The 20,653-nt window shown below is 38.5% G+C and overlaps 1 protein-coding gene and 2 long non-coding RNA genes across 3 annotated transcripts; 2 read left to right on the top strand and 1 right to left on the bottom strand.

Annotated features, from left to right (window-relative positions):
- Nucleotides 1-1,532: 1,532 nt before the first annotated feature.
- Nucleotides 1,533-19,496, bottom strand: LOC100373553 (calcium-activated chloride channel regulator 1-like). Its single transcript, XM_085508049.1, has 16 exons — nucleotides 19,219-19,496; nucleotides 16,892-17,135; nucleotides 16,319-16,454; nucleotides 14,868-14,995; nucleotides 14,560-14,670; nucleotides 14,205-14,378; nucleotides 12,737-12,911; nucleotides 10,463-10,584; nucleotides 8,679-8,847; nucleotides 7,555-7,808; nucleotides 6,798-6,975; nucleotides 6,394-6,566; nucleotides 5,466-5,649; nucleotides 4,467-4,589; nucleotides 3,328-3,489; nucleotides 1,533-3,167 (listed from the first exon to the last, which is right to left on the bottom strand). The coding sequence occupies exons 1-16, from the start codon at nucleotides 19,440-19,442 to the stop codon at nucleotides 2,938-2,940; spliced, it is 2,787 nt and encodes a 928-aa protein (XP_085364175.1). The 5' UTR covers nucleotides 19,443-19,496; the 3' UTR covers nucleotides 1,533-2,937.
- LOC146734600 (uncharacterized) lies at nucleotides 4,006-7,553 on the top strand. The gene is made up of 3 exons (XR_014931627.1): nucleotides 4,006-4,394; nucleotides 5,547-5,675; nucleotides 6,804-7,553. It is a non-coding gene; the product is annotated as an uncharacterized LOC146734600 (long non-coding RNA).
- Nucleotides 19,497-19,510: 14 nt separating the features above from the next.
- LOC144346054 (uncharacterized) lies at nucleotides 19,511-19,874 on the top strand. Its single transcript, XR_013419458.1, has 2 exons — nucleotides 19,511-19,544; nucleotides 19,709-19,874. It is a non-coding gene; the product is annotated as an uncharacterized LOC144346054 (long non-coding RNA).
- The last annotated feature ends 779 nt before the right edge of the window (nucleotides 19,875-20,653 follow it).

Genomic DNA, 20,653 nt, shown 5'->3' with positions numbered 1-20,653 from the left:
AAAGGTGTGTTTGTCATGCCCGTATCTGCATTCTATGACCCGTTACTTAATCAAAGGTGAAAAATTACTTTTTCTGTAAAAAAAATAATTACGCATTTATGCTGGCGATAAGAAGTATTTTTTTCACTTTTCCTAGTTGTTCAATAGTCTGGTAAATTGAATGTGTCTGGTCAGTTTTATGCAAGCAACGCGTTTTAAAAAATAGTGTGCTGAATTTCAATTACTGTTTTAGTCGCATTGCCCCCAACTCAAACCACAACTCGTTGGTAAATAATCGATGAAATAGTTTGTCTGGACACATTCAAGTTCCTCTCACTGTCACCTTAAAGCTGTGAAAATTTGGTGTTAATCCGACGACAATAAGTATACGTTATTTTTTGTTAAAGACCTTGTATTTTGAAAAACATAAACTCCTAGAAAACGTCCATGAAGTAACAGCAAAGATTTTCAAGCTTGTTTATCGGCACAATCAATTTGTTTTCCCATCAAGGTCTGCTTTAACATGTGTAGGGACATCCAAATGTCTAAGGCTATTGGAAACCTAAAAAATAAAGGAATGGGATAGCTATAATTGGATAAATTCGGCATATGAAAACACCAAAATCAATGATTTTTTTCAGTGGCTGTGTGACCTTGTGTCTGACACATTCATATGCAAATGACTAATCTGTGAAACAAACAGGGGTGGAGACAAACCACTCAAATGTTTGGAAACACTCATTGTGTGTCAGATAGCTACTGATAACACATCCTAACATTGCTTTGTCTTGAGTTTATCTTTGAAACTTATAGGCACACAGATTAAACCTGTGTTATTGATTTTGGAAAACACTACTGAGGCTGCCTGGCTTCCCTTCAGAAAATCTACATTTTAACCAACTTACATGACATTCTTCGTTATGTTGGCTTTATCACATGAAAGTTTATAGTGCATTTCATCAATTAATAAATAAATGTGAAAATCGTAATTTTCAACACAAATAATAGTCTCGCTACCTTAAATCTTGACGCGTTCGGAGAAGGCCATGGATGGTCGGCCTCAACGAAACCGTGTAAAACGGGGCAACTTTTTTCTCATTATTAAATTGAATAAATTGCATACAATTACTGATTACGTAAGGTTTTTTGCGTTTAATACCGGGAATCACATATCGTGTTGCCACGTGAGAAGCAGTATGTGAAGTTTCGTACTTCAGAACTCCTACTCGATTTGATTTCACAAACTCAGTATGACGCAAAGTAAAACTTTACCTAGGCAACGTTGCATACTTTCGTCATAAGTTTTTCGTAGATTTCAGTGTTTTTTGTTCAAATCTCAAGATTTAGCGCCCATTTCTGCAGTATCCACATAACGTACTCAATATTGATCACGCGCGCTAACACACATTACTAAATGTTGTATGTAGATTCTGGAGTCGCGCTTTGTATGTCTCTTTTGGTTAATATATAGCACCAGGAAAATAAATACCATTCCGAGTGGGTCGATTACTGCTGAGTATTGCGCAAATATTAGTAACACTCTTATATCTCAGTTGTTCGTGTGACAATACACAATATTGTCAGTGTTATTTATTTAATTACAGTTTTCAAATAATTCTTGGTTATACATATTATTGCGAATAATAAAATAAGATAAATACGTGTATAAATATTATACTCTGGGCACTACAAATGCATGCATCAAAGTCAGTGGCAGTTGAATCCAACCAGCCAATCAACGGGCTCAGTGCGTATTGACGTCATTTGAAAAAGTTCCAATGTTATTCCAACAGCCAATAGAAACAACCTATTGTTTCAACTTGAGTTGAAACATCCATAAATATTATAAAGATAAGAGGAATGCCGCCGAGAGTTATGTTAATTTCGGCTTGAAAAAAAAATAGAGAATATGTACAGAGTGTGTTATAGATGCATTGTTCAGCAACATCTCACATAATTACTGGTATTTCAATAGCACAGCATATTGCACAATTGCCTTTCACCTAATCGCATAAATGTGAAAACAGCCTAGCCATAATAGTACATTCATCCTGACAGAGGTTTGAATATATAGGTGTGTTCATTTGTTGCGATTTCATTGATTATTGTATTGCGTCGGTAGAAGGACAATGAACTGAGGCGAATTTCAAAGAAAATCGATTTGTGAAGCCATGGTGGAAAACTCTAAATTATAATTGCACTAAATTTAATAAGATAAACTTCATGTAATGTAGGATGGAGTAGAGGGGTAGTTTTGTTAAACTATCGTTTTCTTTTTTTACCCTTCTCCTTCGAAGCTATGATGTTCAGATTGTATGGTTGTTTGCCAAACATGAGGAATTCTACCCTGGTTTACAATAATCAAGGAAGTGGCAATCTTAATATAAACCATGATATGGTGGCCTGCTCCAATCACTACTGAGTTTAAAACACGTGTTTAGAAGAGTTAGTTTAAACATAATTACTTCAATGTCACTCTGTTTTGTTCTCTTTTTTGCATGATTGTCTTTGAAACAATAAGTTACTTGCATTCAGATGCATTAACACCAAACTGGGAGTTACGAAATTATTGCCTACATTACTTCAAAGGTAGTACCTCAGTCGTTTTTCTATACAGGCTACGGTTAAATCATTTGTGTGTTTACGCATGCGTAGTGTTTACATGAGATTGCGTCATGAAAAATAAGGTTTAATATCAGTAGATCTCTTTCGATCGCTACTAAAATAAACGAAGCCAAGTGCCCATTTAGTCCTACTGTGAAGTAGCTCATTTGAACAATGTTGTAAGATTTCATTAGTATTGTGTTTATATCTTGAGATATTTGTTTATATTTTGTTTGAGCCTCCAGTTATATTTTCGGAGGACCTATACACACGGTTACAAACTGTGACTTGCTATGTTAGTTATCGATGTTGATATACAACTAGCTGCGAAGTAGAGTCAATTCTGTCCATAACTCAGGCCACTGGTACCGTGCCTTGCTTTACACGGTATTTCTTCTTCATACAAATCAACGTAGTGATAAAGATCGCAATCAAGACAATGACAATCGCAGATATTATGAGAACCACCACGAGATAGTTAGTTTGTGGAAAGTATTTCATAGAAGCGGAGACGATGTTGGATCTGGGCGATTTGTTACCGCCGTCGTCAATAGCAACCACACAAAACACGTAAGTAATTTCACCTGCGAAAAGAATAATTACATGTACGTCATTATCACTAATTCCCATCATATAGGATTTGTTCGTGGAAAAAACGAGATCAAAATATTTGTTTGTAATTATTACGGAGAACTAGAAGTTTGACGCGTGCGTAGTACTGATAATCTATTATTACAAATTTACCTTGATTGGGTACAACAATGGTAAAAGTTTCTGTTTCTCCTGGTGATTGCGGTGACGACAATACGCCCTCCACGAAATGGTCCTGTGTAGTATTCGTTGTGTCTTCGTGATTAGAAGACATCGTACTAAAATCAGTATGCATCCAAATCTCGTAAGCTGTCGCTGTTGATAACAAAATATAATAAGAAATAATTGTCACGTTTTGAGTACCCCACTTCATACCTGTTTACGCTGAATCAATAATGGGGAAAAATTAAAACACGGCCGGTTCTACTATGAAAATTTCTATCGTTTTTTTTTTTTTTTTTTGCAATACAAAACGGCCCTATTTGTGTCACAGTCGCGTTTATTTCCAAGGCGAAGTTTTGTTGATTCTTGTATGTCGATTGCCCGGCTGATACTATAATGCCAGTGGGGATATCTATAGTGAAATTTACGTAAAAACAACAAAAGGTCACCCTGGAATACATGCGACGGTGATTTGTATGTGTCAATTACAAAATTACCCCGGGCCTTTTTTCGTTCACTACGAGATCCCGCATTATGCGTGAAAAGAGGACAAACAAAGGTCATAGTGTCGCAGTGGTGTTAAAACTTAGCTTAGGATTCAACAAACACGAATATATATTTTTTTTTGATATTTCCACGCTTCATTTGATAATGGTGAATTGTAATAAAGTAAAGGTATCTAAACACCAAATCATTCTCTTGAAGCGGCATTTCGACACTGAACTATAAAAAAGACGGTAGACGTTCGATCCGCATTTTTCACGCATTACGCGAGATCTCGCAGTGAACGGAAAAACATCATCACCAGTTGAACGTGTTCTTACGTGAAAAACTTCCAGTATTCAAAGGGGTAAATATTACCCTTTGAATAATTTCACTATCCTCAGGGTAAACACTCCAATCACCTCTCGTTCATCCGAAAAATCGTAAACTTTACTTTTGAATCAGACGAATGCGGTAAAAATTATTCATCTGCGCATCTAAGATAAGCAGAAGATTCTGGGTCACGTGATGGATTCGTTAACACAGACTCCTTGCTGATTAATTATTGTCTTGAGGTAAGTAATTTATGATTTGATTGATAAACATTACAACTTGTTTAAAATACATTAATGATTGAATAGTCTTACCATTTCCAAAATCCAGATCATCGCCCGGTGCGGTAAATTGAAGCGTTATGCCTCTATCCTCGTAGGATACCTTAGTCACTTGTAGATCAACGATTTTTGCAGGAGGGTACAGATCATAATATCCTACAAGTACACAGACAATAATAGTATAGTATATCTAGTATAATGATTATTAGAGGATGATTAAGGTAGAAGCCTACTCATAATTTTTGAGAAAGTTTGTCATAAATCGCATGACAATGTTTATTTTGTAAAATCGTGCTATTTTCTCATGACACCATGAAATAGATTTGTTTGTGTGTTACAGTGACGTGTTTCGGGAAACTTGTCCTAATATTTTTCAAAAATATTTTTAGAACAATTCCATAAAGCACAATATTAAAGAAAAATTGCATTTTTTGCCACTTTTTAAGATCAAGATTTTGTTAATAATTGAGGAGAACAAAAAGTACCTCATCGTTCACAATATATATTTATTTTCAACCTACAATTTAGGATATGGTATAATATTTCTGTCATAGAAACCTGTGGTAGAAGCACTATAATACTGCAAAAATGACCACTATCCACTAAAATACAAACATTATTTTCTTGAAAATTAAGCTGGTGGCCCCAACTTCTTAAATTAATATCCTTATATTACCCGGAAGTACCGTGCCAATTTATTGGAATGTGAATAACTTCTATGTATTTGAGTAGGCTTCTACAACCTTAAAGGACGGGTTCGTCGCGCCGCGTCGTGTTCGATACGAGTCACGTGTGTAAAAGTGTACAACACGTGAACAGAATTGGAAATTACACGAGATTCCACCGTGCGATGGAATTAATAACGACCAAGGGTAGATCGATGACAGCATGGTAGTTTATAGGTACATAGTATATAGGTAATTCTTAAAATAACACCAAGAGGGCTTGTTTTAAAACACGCTTGAAAGACACGTGTAAAACCTCAATGTAAAACCTCAAAGTAAAAAACACAATATTAATATTTCAACTTACCACTGCATGCTGTACTTCCATCGCATGTAACACTGCCCCCATTGGCAGCTCTCTGAAATTTTCCTGTCGATTCATCTTCAGGTTGTTGTCCAGTACTCGGCAGGTCAGGATTTGTTAAGGAACCAAAACCTACCACTCTACTGGGACTGATTACAGTATCGCCTCCTGTATTCGTTACTTCGACCTAGTAATGACAATTAGTTTATACAGGTGATTTATTCTATAATTTGCCGATTATTCAAATGTTGTCTTATATCACTGAATCTGAGGTCAAAAATCAATATGTTGGTATTGTTCACATATTCTCGCCTACACAACCTGTTGTTTTTTTGCTATATTTCACTACCGAAACCATAGACTTGCATACAGTCTCTTGTTTATTTTTTGGTATTTTTTTCAATAAAATAAAATATCATGGAAGTGTGTAAATGGTGAAAGCCGGGTTAGCGCAAAAGTCGGGTTACTGCCAAATAAAACACTATTTCGCGGTAACCCGGGTTGAACATTATACACTCCCATATTAAATGTTATTTAAAAAACACCAAAAAATAAACAAGGGATTGCATGCAAGTCTAAAGATACTCTTACACTTCGGCCATAGTCGTTTTGTATTGCTTTTGAACTTCATAAATTCCCTCCCCATCTAACAGTGGTCAGATACATTACTGAGGCCGGTCACAGACTGGGTGAGTAAATATTAATGAAAGGGGGCCGTTGTAGAAATCGTCTTTACTCATTCATGTATTTCCCATAATGCAATTCGGCAATGGCGTTATTGTTAAGGTGCACAATCCCACACTCGTCGGTTTCTGCTTTCGTATCGCCGTCCAGAGACACGTATTTATTAACTCACACCATCCCAACTAAGTTTTTACTCGGCTAGACCTCTAAACCTCGTAGGAATGAATTAAGTTGCATAACTATTTACCTTGACACTGTATCTATCACTCCCGGCAAAAGCAGTGAAATACGATGAGTAGACACCGTCATCTTTCGTGATATCGGCGCCGCCACCGTTGTCAGTCATAATCAATTGAACCGAATCACCGCTTGGTCGTTCTACAGTAGCTACGACATGAGCATTCAAAACTGGCATGATACCTGTAAATATAATACATTATAGACTAAATAGGTAAGTATGTATGACCCGGATGTACTAGGACACACATCACGTTAGGGTGTGAAGCGGAAATTACGATCTGACATCGATCACATTTCGACTACGTATGTTTGCTCAAGTATTTATGATTTCCATAAAACTAATATATTTCACGATTACGCAATATTTGTAAAACAATCTGTTTTTTTTTGTTAAATACCAACACATCATACCTTTAGATACAGTTGCATACAGTCTCAGTTTCTCTGGTGGCGTGATGGTATTGGCACTCCATTCTGACGTCACTGTAATAGGATATTCACCTGGTGTGCTGCTCTTTGATTGGACTATTACACCTACGTATTCCGTGGACGAGGATGGATTTGATATTGAAACAGTCCACGTACCCACCTGATCAGGAGATGAAAAAAAAAGATCAGAACACAAGAAATTAACTATCGAGTTTTTAAACATTGAACTTTGAAAACATGGCGAATTCGAATATGTTTTTATTTAAGTCTGTTTTTCATAGAATAACAATGTGTAAATATTTTTAATATTTGCTATAAAATGAAGACTCCACCTTCGGTATAAATCATGACCTCAACCGACGAAAGTAAGAGTATATTGACGTCGATGGGTGTTGTTCCATTCTCCACCCCAGAGTTCTGAGCGCAGGCAGGCTAAGAAGCGCCATCTTGCGTGGAAAGTGGTGTTGTTCAATTGTGATTGTTTGTTTGTGAACTCGTTCCTTCGTCTCTCCAACTCATATTTTTTATTGACAGACGATCACAGATTAAAACTTGACTGTGTCATTGCCAATTTACATCACAGAACGTGACTGAAAATATTTCTCTAAAATATTAGATGAAGGTAAATGGAGTTTTTGGGTGTTTAACCTATACCGTCCCACTAATGGATTTAGTAACGATTAAGCTAAAAAAATACAGACGTGATTTAAATTTAAAAATAAAAACGTTGAAATCTTACCTCGGCAATTCCTGGAATTTTTATCCGTATAAGTTTGAAAGTACTGTCTAAATTATAAAATGAAGAATCTTTATCGATGGTGCTCCCATTGGGAGTGTGTACAGTAACCTCAATAGCGGTATATTGAAGGTAATTAAACAGGAACTCGGTATCCATGCCAATTGATGCATCGATGTCGAATGAGAAACCAGAAGTATCATAACCATTGATGACAATAGTATTACTGTACAGCGGCACGGCTTGCTCCAACGCACCTGACAAATAACAACAATGTTACGTAAAACTATATTAGCAGACATAATAGGGAACATGGCGCACATACACTCCCCTAAAACCAAACTTGTCAGGGCGAATATTTACATGTGCGTAACGTTTCTGTTCTATTATCAGCATGCCGAGGGCTATTTTGTTACGAGAGTGTAAGCTGAAAATGCATGAAGAGAAAGACAAAAAATAACCTGGTAAAATGTTGCGCTCACTTAATAGAATATGAAAAGGCGTATCATAATGACATCTACGTTGAAAGGGCGGTGCTCGTCGCGCCAAGCATGCGCGAGATATGGGACTCATATGAACAAAGAAATGGCGTCTGTTGCGCAGACCAACGAATACAAACTTTACCAAGCTTGGTAATATCTTTGGTGATTGGAGGGTTTCAAAGGAGTCACCAGAGGTAATTAGTGCACGTTGCACCCAAGTCCAAACTCGTACTCGTGATTTTCATTATAGGAGCGCATTGGATTTTGGGAAAATCAATGTTTATCAACACAAATGTCGCAAATGAGCAGCGCGACGACCACCGCCCTTTAAATTTTAACTGATATAAACCATGTATCATTTCTACAACGTTATCATTGTTTAATGAATTGAGGACACAATACGGCGATTGCAGATTCAGTTTCTTGGTAATTTCTTGTGTTATCATTTTCGAAACTGTAATCTAAACTTCGGCAAATCGCGAAAATCGGCGAGGTTCTTCTGTGAGTGACAATTTACAAGATATGTCGCCGTATAGTATGTCCAGCTGCGTTACATATCAATAGGAAACTCACAAGTGTTACGGATATCAATGGAACCAAGAAAATGTTCGCGTACATGAAAGACATGGAATTACTGTAACTTACTCTTCCCCCTCGTGGCAATGGTGGCAAACGCTTCATTTAAAGCGTTAGACGTGGCACTCTCAGAATAAAAGAAAGCCCTTCCTCCTGTGGATGTTGGTAACAGCTCCAGGTTAAGGGATGCTTGTTCACTAAATGCAATTACATCAACACATATACCTTTTGCAATGAGCTGTTAAAAAATAAAATATAAACGATATATAGTAACTGAACTATCAAACCTTTAAAGCGGAGGGGTCGTCACCTGGGCACGCGCGAGAATTGAGATCCAAGCGACGATAACAACGCATGCTAGAAACGCAAAGGCTCATGGATAGACGCTTGTTTGTAAACAATAACACGCTATATGCGCAAGTGACGACTCCCCCGTTTTAAATACACTATAATTACATATGTTATTCGATCTGAGTTCACCTTCTTCTATGGGTTTGACATCCAAAGCGAACAACCCATTGATTGTTCGATCCAATGTTAGATTGCTGTGCTATCTTTACTCTGAGGGGGTTCCGCCTTTTAAAGCAGGGTGTCGTCACCTGTACTGTGCAAGCGGCAGACGGCCATGGCATTTCGCCATTTACAAAGTTAAGCGTCTACACACGAGCCTTTGCGTTTTAGCGCGCGCTGTTATCGTCGCGTTGGACTCAATTCTGCGCGTGCGCAGGTGACGACCCCTCTGTTTTAACATACCAGGCATTGACCGGCGGTCAGTTGCCTCAGTTCGGCTAGTAAGGCCAGTGTTCATATGACACGAGAAGCTTCATGCAGTAATTGAGATGCTACACTTTGTTGATGTTCCTGACGTGACTGTAAATCAACATATCATCAGAACACGCTTGACTTGACTGACCATTTCGTCGACCTCAGTAATATGCTCAATTGATGACTACCCGTGTGTGTCCATTATACCTCGTTTGTGCACGTGACAGGAATATGGTATCTCGCTGTCCTGGTGAAGACACGGGTATACTGTGCTACCCAAATTTGACACCTTAGCTGCCCTCTGATTGGTCTACCTGTGACGTGTTAGGGTTGGGTAGCCAATCAGGTACAGTCTTGTAAGGCCAGACTTTTTTTATTCCTTGTTTCTCGAGTTTTTATAAGTCATTTTTTTTTGAGGAGGGCGGGGAAAAAATAAAATTATTTTTTTGTTCATTAGATTTGTGTGATTCTCAAAGAATTCTAAGTGAGGTAATTGATCGACAAGAAGAGATTAAATAAAATTTGATTCCATGTATGACCTGGTTGGCAGTTTTCAGCATTAACTTCAAGTTGGATTTGTTAGCTGGCGGGAGGAAAAAAATAAAGATAAAAATAATTCTTTTTAGTAATTGTTTGCACTCACAAGTCGACGGGCGCGGGAAATTACGCTGAAATTCATTTTCTGCTCCTGTTCATTCGGCGGGTTCGCGAAACAAGGGATAATAAAGTCTGGCCTCACGAATAAAAAATAAAAAAAAAAATCTGGTCGTGGGGGCGTATTTCGTCCCAGCAAACCTGTCACAGGCGGTAAGGAGAATTTGAAATATTCATCGACTTTACTCTCTGAATATTTACTTTGTGACATTTCCTCGACAAAAATATTGCTTTAGTGGAGAACCTGATCTGTATTTTGTGAACAACATGAAAAACACTATTTAACTTTCTCACAGTTGGTAGAACAGCGAGAATATACGAAATTGTTTTGATGTGTGTCTTTCAGGAGTCATGAATGTTACTTGCAATTTTATATATACATTATTACTCGAAAACATATTGGAGAACAATATATAAATTGGCATTATACTTACAGTAGGTATGACTTCGTAAATATATGGAGATGTATTTTCCTCGCCGTCACTCACAACCACCAAACAACCGCCAAGTCTGCTGCTGTCACCGTCTTGCACAACTTCAATTCCTTTTACCAGTCCTATAATAGTGATAGATATACAATTACACGTACATGACAATGCATTTGTATTCCTCTTGACGCAAAATGCACACGCATTAATTACATAGCTTTGCTGATTGCTCAACATGCTCAATATAGTCGTGTATATTTGTTGAAAGGCTCTGATATATAATGTGAATTGAGAAATGAGACGAAAACAAAAGTATGGGCATTTGTAGGCTGACATGTATAGGCCGTTGCTGGATTGTTGTCTGACTGGGGTATCTTGTAGTGGTACGTTCATAAAATGGGTAAAAAATCGTTCACAGCGTTGAATTTAGATTGTGTTATCTGTAGCTGCCCATCATCAAAAATACTGTATTTAAAGAGATTCACTACATTCTAAGTAACTCACGACTACACAGCCAGACAGTGTTGTCGATTTTAACAAAATGGTGGTCTTACACCCATTTATGTCATTTGACGTCACAGTAACTCTTGGCCACTAGAGGGCGCGAAATAACTAGTGGGGCATTTGTCTGCCATATTCAAATATGCTTACGATGGAATCAGTGAAAGGATACGAATCACACATGAGAGATAGCCAATCCGGGGTTTCCAAAACTTCCAATGGCAAGGAAAAGTTGTAGCAACCTCAAACCCATATTGTATGACAATACAAATTGACAGATTTTGGTTATGTCGAAACTAAACCTTTGAAATAGGTTGCGCCATCAAGCGACGAATGTTTTTTGTGACGTAAAAATAACATAGACGGGTGTAAGGTAATGCTGTTAAAATAGATAACCCTGTCTGTTTGATAAGTCTCGAAAAACTAGTGTTTTAATGGATGACCACAGATTAAACGACATTCACATCACATGCCGTCGCTAGAGGGCGCAATTTAAAAGAACGGTGCAATGTGGCTATGCTATCCTCCGGGGCGGACATCCGGGCATTTTCACCGCCTGGCAACCCGCGGCGGTGAAAGCAAAGGCCCAAAACTCGCAGAAAACGGTACTTTGGGGTGATTGTTGAGACTCCTCTGAACAGTGCAACAAGATTAGCCCTACGTGTGTAACCTATATAAATTTGGTTGTTCGCGATTACTTCAAAGTTGAGTTTGTATTGTTTTCTCGAATTTTCACCGGCTCGACCGCCCCCCCCCCCCCACTCAGGATCCGTAGGGGTCGCATGCGCGTTCCCATTTTCTCGGGAAAGGGGTACTTTTTGACGATCTGTCTCGGGAACATTTTCCCGAGAAAATCGTAGAAAAGGGGGTATTTTTTGCTTGTTTTCCCGAGATTCTCAAAATAGGGGGTGTATTTCAAAACACTTCCCGAGATATACAAAAAAGGGGGGTTTAAAATGAGTTCTAGACTGAAAAGTTCCCTAGATAGGAGGTGAAATTCATCGGAAAAGCTCGTGAAAGGGGGGGTTAAATTTTCTTCTTTTCCCTAGATAGGGGGGGGGGTCAAAAAAATGAGGGAACAAGCATAGGCCCCCCCTAAATATAGGGAGTGGGGGGGCGGGCTCGACCGGCGTTCCACAGCAGCGCGCACAGAGCCCATAGAAATGCATGGTACAGTGGTGCGCGTCTTAGCAACGTGGAACGTCTGTGACGTAGCTCCGCCCCCGAGGATAAGGTTATTACGAAGATAACTCTAAGTATGCACGAAGACAGTACAGCGGCAGTATCCACCGACGCGCAGCGGAGGTCGATGCGACAGCGTACTGTCTGAGTGCATACTTTGAGGTATCTTCGTAATAACCTTATTATTATACATCTTTTTCTACCAAGTATACATCATGGGAATGCCGAAATCTAAAAAGTTTAGAACAGAATCAGCGAACTTCTTTGTATGTAGTCCGGTTAAATTCTGGTGGCAGCCATGTTTGTTTTTTATTATTAGAGGACGCTTACGCGCGTAATAATTCCATATTTGGAATTCGCATTTCCTAATATGGTAGGATGAAAATACCCCGCATAATACCGCAAAATTACGGCACGCTGTAACCTATGGCGTTACGGTGGCAGATGTATAATAATCAACATTATTTCGTGTTTAGCTAAGGCAATTTAGCGTGGGAAGTGCGTTTAAGTACAGATACAGACGATTTCGCAGCAGGTGTGTTATTTCCTCTGAAACCTAGATGCCCTACTAAGATATAATAATTATTCTCTACCAACCTGCGCCAATGCTTGTTGAACCATCCGTAGTTGTCGGTATTAACGCCGATAACTGTGCTCGTGTGCTGTCATCAATAGTTACTAATTGTGACAAAGTAGTAGCAGAGCTGCTAAATTTAACCATTCCGAGTTCATCGCCATCGCTTACCCAGTCTGTTATGTAGATGTTAACGGCCTGGAAAGACAACGCAATCTGATTAGTAGCACGAAACTGTATCTCATTTAACAACCTAAATAACCTGAACATTGTGTTAATAATATGATCGTATGTATGTGACAGAGGTGTTTCTACGGTCAAAATACATATATTAATCAATATTCAATGCAACTGTTGGCTTACATGTGCTTCTAATGGAGATGCTCTTCTAATAGAACAAATATGGTAACTGTTTTATTTGGAATAAACAGTGATGACATAAATGGTACTTTGATATAAATATGGGTATAGATTTGCCACTATTCAGGTATAAAAATGGTCACACTTTTGAGCACTCAGGGGCACCTCCCTACCCTGTTATGTATCAACTGCCCCCGGGGATATGTCTGAAAAGGTTCGTTTACCCCGCCTTGAAGACCCCGTCTCACGTCCATACGACGGTACGGTTGCCTTGAAGACCCCGTCTCACGTCCACACGACGGTACGGTCGCCTTGAAGACCCCGTCTCACGTCCATACGACGGTACGGTTGCCTTGAAGACCCCGTCTCACGTCCACACGACGGTACGGTCGCCTTGAAGACCCCGTCTCACGTCCATACGACGGTACGGTCGCCTCGAAGACCCCGTCTCACGTCCACACGACGGTACGGTCCACAGAGCATTGCGCGTGTCGCGATCACGAAATGAAAATGACGTAACTATCGAAAGTTGTTCAGCGCGTTAAAAAGATCAGATTCTAACGCGCGCAGACTATAACGAATACTGAATACTGGGTCTTGCGATCGCTAAAAGATTTTAATAACGTAGCAACTAAACACGTCTATTGCTAATTTTATTTTGTGTTAATTTGTTTGTCCAAATCTAACGTCACGAATAATTGATGACATTGCATAATGCTGCAGCTTTGTGAAATATCGGACCAATGGTAATAAATGTTCTACTTTCTGGGCGTACTACAATTGTAATTTCTTTTTAACAATGGACCTCTGGCTATAAAGCGAATTTCTTTTTTAACAATGAACCTCTGATTATAAAGCTTTTTTTTTAACAATGAACCGCTGGTCAGAAAGCGAATTTCTTTTTAACAATGAACCTCTGGTTAAAAAGCGAATTTCTTTTTAACAATGAACCTCTGGTTATAAAGCGAATTTTTTTTTAAGAACGAACCTCTGTTCTGGCGAAATTGCCGCGTCGAACCAACATTTAGAGAAGAAAAAATTATAATATACAATAATAAAATTGCCTCGGCTAGTAGGCCAGCCTAGTTGTATTGTCGTAACTGTGATAAAACACTGTGTATTGATACATACTTGTCCCAACTTTACGATTCGTTCACCGGACATACTTCCCGAGACGTCCAACACCAATGCGATTCGGCTGCCTTGTTGTTTTACAATACGGAATTCGGGAAGAGTCAAGGTCGCATCACATCCAGCTCCCGGTGGGTTAGCGCCGTCAGCAAAGTCTACGTGTTCTCGCATTATCTATGGAAAGAATATAATATTTTTAAAACGCCATACAAAATATGTTCCAAACATTGTTCATAGTGCCACACAATGTTCCCGAAATTAATAAATGAACAAATAGACAAACAAAAAAAAGGAAGGAGGAAGGGAAAAACGAAAAAAATGAGGAAAAATAGAAGGGAAAAAATAAAGAACTTGCCTCCCAAACGCTCTTCTCCTCACACAGTCTATTTTGTTTACTAGGGGACTCAACATTGTGAATGCTTTCTAGTGTGTCGGCAAAGGTTTCGTTGTCACAAAAATGGATAAGCTGAAATGAACGAGAGAAACATATTTTGTAATGGCGGAATATGGATAAGTTGTTTGATAATATAGGTAACACGCCATGCCACTTATTTCACCGCCGTGATAACAATTCAATACATGTATTAGGAACAGTCGAAGAATCGTCTAACACTTGAACAATACAATACATAACTTAGATTAATAATGTACGCGTGTACATACTTGTGATAGATACTGGCGGTACATAAGCGAGCCGGTAAATGAACCTGAATCGTAAAAACGGCAATCATCTTCTGGATAATTATTAATGTACACACAGTCTGCTCCGGTAACTTTATTTTTCATTACGCCTGAAGTAATAAAAAATAAAAAAAGGGGGCTATAGGATTAATATTACAACAACTGAAACATATTCTATCTCTCTGATAAGTTGTTCGTACAATTCTGTATTTCTCATTATCTTGAATTTCTCATTATCAGTAACTTGAATGACAACGCATTGCTTACGTCACAATATTGTGACGTTCGTCCCATATAATACGGAATAAATTTCGGTGAACAAAATGGGACATTTCAATGTACTTTAATGTACTTGTAAGTTGGAGCCCGGCTGCAGAGCGTAATCATACTCGACCAATCAGATATCTCAAATTTCGACCAATGGAAAAGCGCTATATGAAACCTATCGTGCCCTACTACTTTAGGCTTCTCCTGATCAATTTGATTTTTTGTGATTTCAGCTACTGTGTTTTGCCCACAACGACTCTTGTTGCTTTCTGAAGCCGTCTTTTTTATACGACCTTCCTCATAACCGATCGTTAACGCTAATGGCCGCCAGTACCACATTGGGAGCGAGAGAAATGGGATACAGTTATTTTGTCCTCAAATAGTGTATATTTTCTCTCGTCATCTCTTTCGCCATCTGTTCTAAATGCCATAGTTAATTATCGGTGGAACCGGGTGGGGACAAGAGATGTGTACTATTTTATGGGAAAAAATCAACGAGATATCGACGGCCATGGCGTCTGAGGTCTATTTTTGATGCCACAATAACAAATCCTCGATCGAGCATTATCTTTTATATGCATGAAAACAATTAGCCTCATGACCAGTTTCCTATGGGAAATGGTTGTAAAACTATTACAATGTACGCACTTACATCCTAACTACTGTCACCAGCCACCCATTTTGAATCAGCACGCAAAACAATTTGAAATTAGGTCGATTATATATATATGGTTATATGTAATAACTGCATGAAAAATAACGTACGAGTTTCGTGTTTTCTTGTATGATAATAGATAATGTGAATCGGAATGCCAACTGAAACTTCGCGCGCGTGGTAGCTGAGCAATCACGTAACCTGAACATGAACCCTAATAAGGATAAAAACAAAATGGCCGCCAGTCGATAATATTGCATAGGATTACATGGGTGTTTTTTCATCATTCGAGAATTAAGATTGAGCAATTCTAAATACAGCTTCTTAAGCAAAATATAATATGTGTTGTTGGTATTTTTTCGGCATCGTATTTTTGTCTTTAGCCTGGACATTTCGGTCAACTATTCTTGCTACTGAACAAGGGTAATCGAGTAGAAATAAATGTATGCGTCAGATGTCTTGGTAAAATTTGTCGTCACTATAACCAACGAAAACGATCGTCATACAATACCTGTGACTGCAGTAGAACATCTAGTGGCTTCTATGTCACCACTACCAGATGAATAGAAATAGGGAGCACCAGTATTGCCACCAGGGTATTCATCATATACACCATATCTTAAATGACCCCATTCGTGTACTATTACCTGAAATAAATTATTATAAAAAGGGCCATTCAATGCAGATGTGTTTTCTATGTTTTAAAATGGTGCAAATGGCAGAGCAGGTGTCATTATGTCAAATCAGGTTTTACAAATATTCATTTCTATTTGGCACGTGGCAAAGAAAGTTTTAAAACTCATTCCCAGGTGTGTTCGCGAATTCCAGTACCGATTGCATGTTCCCATTGCAGCGGATTTCACATAAAAGAACAGTCTCGAAAATCTCACTGAGCTTACTGCAGTATATCATTGTTAACGTATACAGTATTATAAAACACAAACTAGTTACACACAAGTCGCGTCTTAATGCGAATTATAATTGTGGTGTGAAACCTATAAACACATAGCGTAAGCCGAACTTAATATATCATTGTATACACGTGTTGTTTATTTCTTTCTCATGAATTATTCAACATACGTACGTGTGAGTAAATACCATAGCTGTCAGCAATGGTTGAATCCATGAGATAATCTGCTGTGAGATGCATGTAATCACCCACTTCTCCACAAGGTGTCGGTTTCATTACGTACGGTCCATCGTGATCGGTGTCGTCAATCCTAATATCACTAGTTTCATATGTCTCGTAGTTATGTGTTTCATACTGGGGGTCATCGGTCCAAGACTTCGGGACAAGAATGGTTATACTCTTGAAATATGCACGATATCTGTTGAGAAACAAGAGCAGATGAAATATAAAGAATACGCAAGACATTGGTCAAGACATTACCATATATTCCTGTATTTATAAGACAGAGCAGTGCTCACACCTCGACCTGAGAGTCATGCGGGCACTAAATGACACTATACATTCTATTGAGGTGCAATCTTTTGTATAGTATGACCGTTGAAGTGGAGTAGCCTGTGAACATTTAACAATCGGCATTTGTATGCTAGCTGTACAGCATCTTCAGTTAGCCAAAAAAACCTGCTTCGCAACGGGCAAGGTGTAACTCCTCGCTTTGTCTACCTACACCACCTGGTAACGATCTCAGTATCCTGACTTCACGTGCAGAGGTATCTTAAGGACGTAAGTAAACCCTTAGGGTGAACATAGACGTTCTCCTACGTCAAACAGAAGCAGTCAGGGCTGAATATCATTGCACCTAGTGAACAATCACGTTCCCTCTATCCCTCTATCTATAAAGGGATTGTAGAACAATCAATGACCTTTTCCAGATGTCGCGCCCCAGACGTCAGAATCACCTAGACAGGTGAAATGAAGGCCGCTCAAAGCGACCTATAATGTTTGTTATTTATACCACCAGATACGTCGATCACATACACACGTTAATATGGTTAGTACCTTAAGCTTGATATCGTGCGATTCTGTATTTCTCGGAAGCGGGTTCATACATTATAACCCGAGGCCCAAGACTCGTGTTTAATTTCCGACTCAGGCTTACTCTAAGTGTAAACATAGCTGCCATTAGGCAAGATTATCCGGCTAGTATAAACACGAATCAATTAGTCAAGCATTAATAGGACTAAACAAAGTTACGCTTCATTGTTGCACCTTTGTATACTATAAATTACGTCATCGTAAGTCACAGCACATGTCGTTGAAATTGTAATTTATAGCATTATCTGTACAATGAAATCATTCATCCGTACTTTTTCAATGGCAAGGTGAATTCTTGCGTCATATGGTATGCCTAGATATTTCATATGCAGTTAGGAGAATTGGGAGAAAACGTGTCTCACTGCGTATGACTCCATTTCAGTAAGCCCTGTCTATGAATAGCAGCGACAACGCGCTTTTGTGTACTAGTATAAGAGTAAACTGAAGTTCGTTGACATAGTCGATCATTGTCTTAGTGTGCAGTTGTCCAGCACTTAACAAAATCATATTCTTGTGAGATTTGATATTTTCTAACTGACGAACAATAAAACAAAATTCGGCGATGTGAACGACATTGTATTTACTGTCTAGGTAGGAGGAGGGGGATAATTTTCGATCAGGAAAAATCATTCAATACCAAGACAACGCAAGGATACGCAAATTATGAAGTAGAATAAATCCAACAAAAAAATGTGACGGTAGGTTACTAATCGATTTTCTAAAACAATTACTTTTGTTTATTGTTTCATTATTTTTCATACAGGGGAAACTATGGTAAATATATGTTTTATATTCTCACCTTAGATAACATCAATTTAGTTGCAGATGTGTCAAAAATATAGCTTAGATACAGAAATATATTACTGGTTGGAAGAATGTCTCCTTGTTTTGGGATAATCTCAATTTCAATGAAATGGCTTGCTGAAATAAACATTAGTCAATTTCAAAAACCATGCATTAACATGATGAAGATTTTAAGCTGTTAAAAACATCTGAAAGTTCTCGAATGTGCGAGGCTTCTAAACATTTTGATAATACCACAGGGTGTTACTTGCCATACGTGTGAGTACGATTATAATGCGGATATCTAAGTTACCAGAGTGCGCAGACATAAATATATGATACCCCGGTACCCCGAAGTCATGTAACGACAATAGTCACAAGTGTTCTTGCTTAATAGCTCCCGGTGAATAGGGAAACTTTCATTCCCTGACTGATTAATAGTTGTAAGGACTTCGGGTTTCCTTTTTTGGGGGGAGTCGTCATTTAGTATATAGGCACGTGCTTACGCGACTTGAGACTTGTTTGTCGGAAATCAACAACTAAAATGGAACACAATATACTCAGAAGTTTGCAAAAAAATAGTGCAGGTGAGAAGAGAGATTTTCAAATTACTGACGTCACAATACCTCGTTATCTCACAGAGAAATGCTGAGGCGTCGGTGAAAACTTCTTGAATCTTGTCCAGTAACGCCTTGTCTTCGGGAACGTTATCTTCAATCGCAATCACAATATCGTGGTACTCGTTGTTGATTAGTGTTACTTTCGTATGACTGACACTACTAACAGTAAAAATCGTACATGCAAGTATAACACACATGCACACAGTCGATGTCAGCCCGAATCGAGACATTTCGCTTGTTAATCTGGAACCAACTGACGATTTTGATTCGCGAGCTCGTGTCAAGTATTTATATATGGATGCGGCGTGAATACCATGTTATTGCGGAAACAGGTAACCAATTGTAACTAGTGTGACCACGTGGTATTTTTCAACCAATAAGATTGCATAACTGTATATTTGTGTTTACAAAAAACCATGGCAGCTCGAATCTGGTGATTTGTTTCTATTAATAGATCGATGGATCTTCCAATGAGTCTGTTTGTTTCTATTAATAGACCGATGGATCCTCCAATGACTATGCAGCTATGCGTTTTGTTGTTTTGTGTGGAGACACACGAATAAAGGATGCGCACGGTAGACAATTACGAGCGAAGATGTGATGATGGAAAATCAAATCAACAGAATCTGGCTGAGGTTATTTAGAACAAAAAATAAATTAAAGAGACACATATGCATTCTACTGGACGATTATTGTCCTTCGGTTTTTCCGATGATCTTCAATTTGGCGTACATTACGATCGCCTGTACGTAGGCGCCGTACGCCGTTCAAACACAAACTGACAGACAAAGCCCATCACGACCGTAACTAGTTCTTCATCAACACGTAACGCCTTGAATTTCGAACAAACCGTTCCATCAGTTTGTTTTGTCATTTTTTTTTTTGGTATTTACTATTCCGTTTTTAAAATACTTACAGGACGCTTATCGACTTTCTAAAAACTGGTTGTATATGGACAACGACTATGACAGTATCGACAAATCAAAGAGTTTATGTGATGTATTTTTAAAATCTTTTTTTATATCGCGTGTCGATATGAAATGGGGTGTAATTTTTCGTAAACTAAAAGCGTTGTTTTGTTAAAAAACATAACAGTATGGGTTTGGTGAAATTATGGAAACAATAGCAGTGCTAAAGATCCGGGTGTATTTTATGCATCCGGGTTTAATATTGTTCCAGTCATTCGCGTTTTAACGTTTAAACTGTTTTCCTCATGGTTTCCAATAACTTGCGCTATTGACAATTCGTTCGAACTGCCTTCTAAAAATAGCCAAGTCTAGTTTTAAGTGCAGTCAGATGTGTATTGCCCGTGTCGTGTTTATAGTTGATGGATTTCCACTACCGCGTCCTTAACAACAAGTAAACATACCATAAACATCGCATGCACCAAATCGGTGCCGTTCTGTCTCTTTTTTTTTCTCATGCGAATAAATACAACTGA

Source organism: Saccoglossus kowalevskii, chromosome 14, assembly GCF_978046115.1.
Source record: "Saccoglossus kowalevskii chromosome 14, keSacKowa6.1, whole genome shotgun sequence".
Classification (NCBI taxonomy): domain Eukaryota; kingdom Metazoa; phylum Hemichordata; class Enteropneusta; family Harrimaniidae; genus Saccoglossus; species Saccoglossus kowalevskii.
This window is presented reverse-complemented; position numbering and strand designations above follow the sequence as displayed.

Coding starts and splice junctions, on each gene's coding strand:
- LOC100373553 (XM_085508049.1), bottom strand. CDS start 19,442: ATGTCTCGATTCGGGCTGACATCGACTGTGTGCATGTGTGTTATACTT. Junction 12,912..14,204: donor GAATCGTAAAGTTGGGACAA/GTATGTATCAAT, acceptor TTGTCTTTCCAG/GCCGTTAACATCTACATAAC. Junction 3,168..3,327: donor CATTGTTGTACCCAATCAAG/GTAAATTTGTAA, acceptor TTCTTTTCGCAG/GTGAAATTACTTACGTGTTT.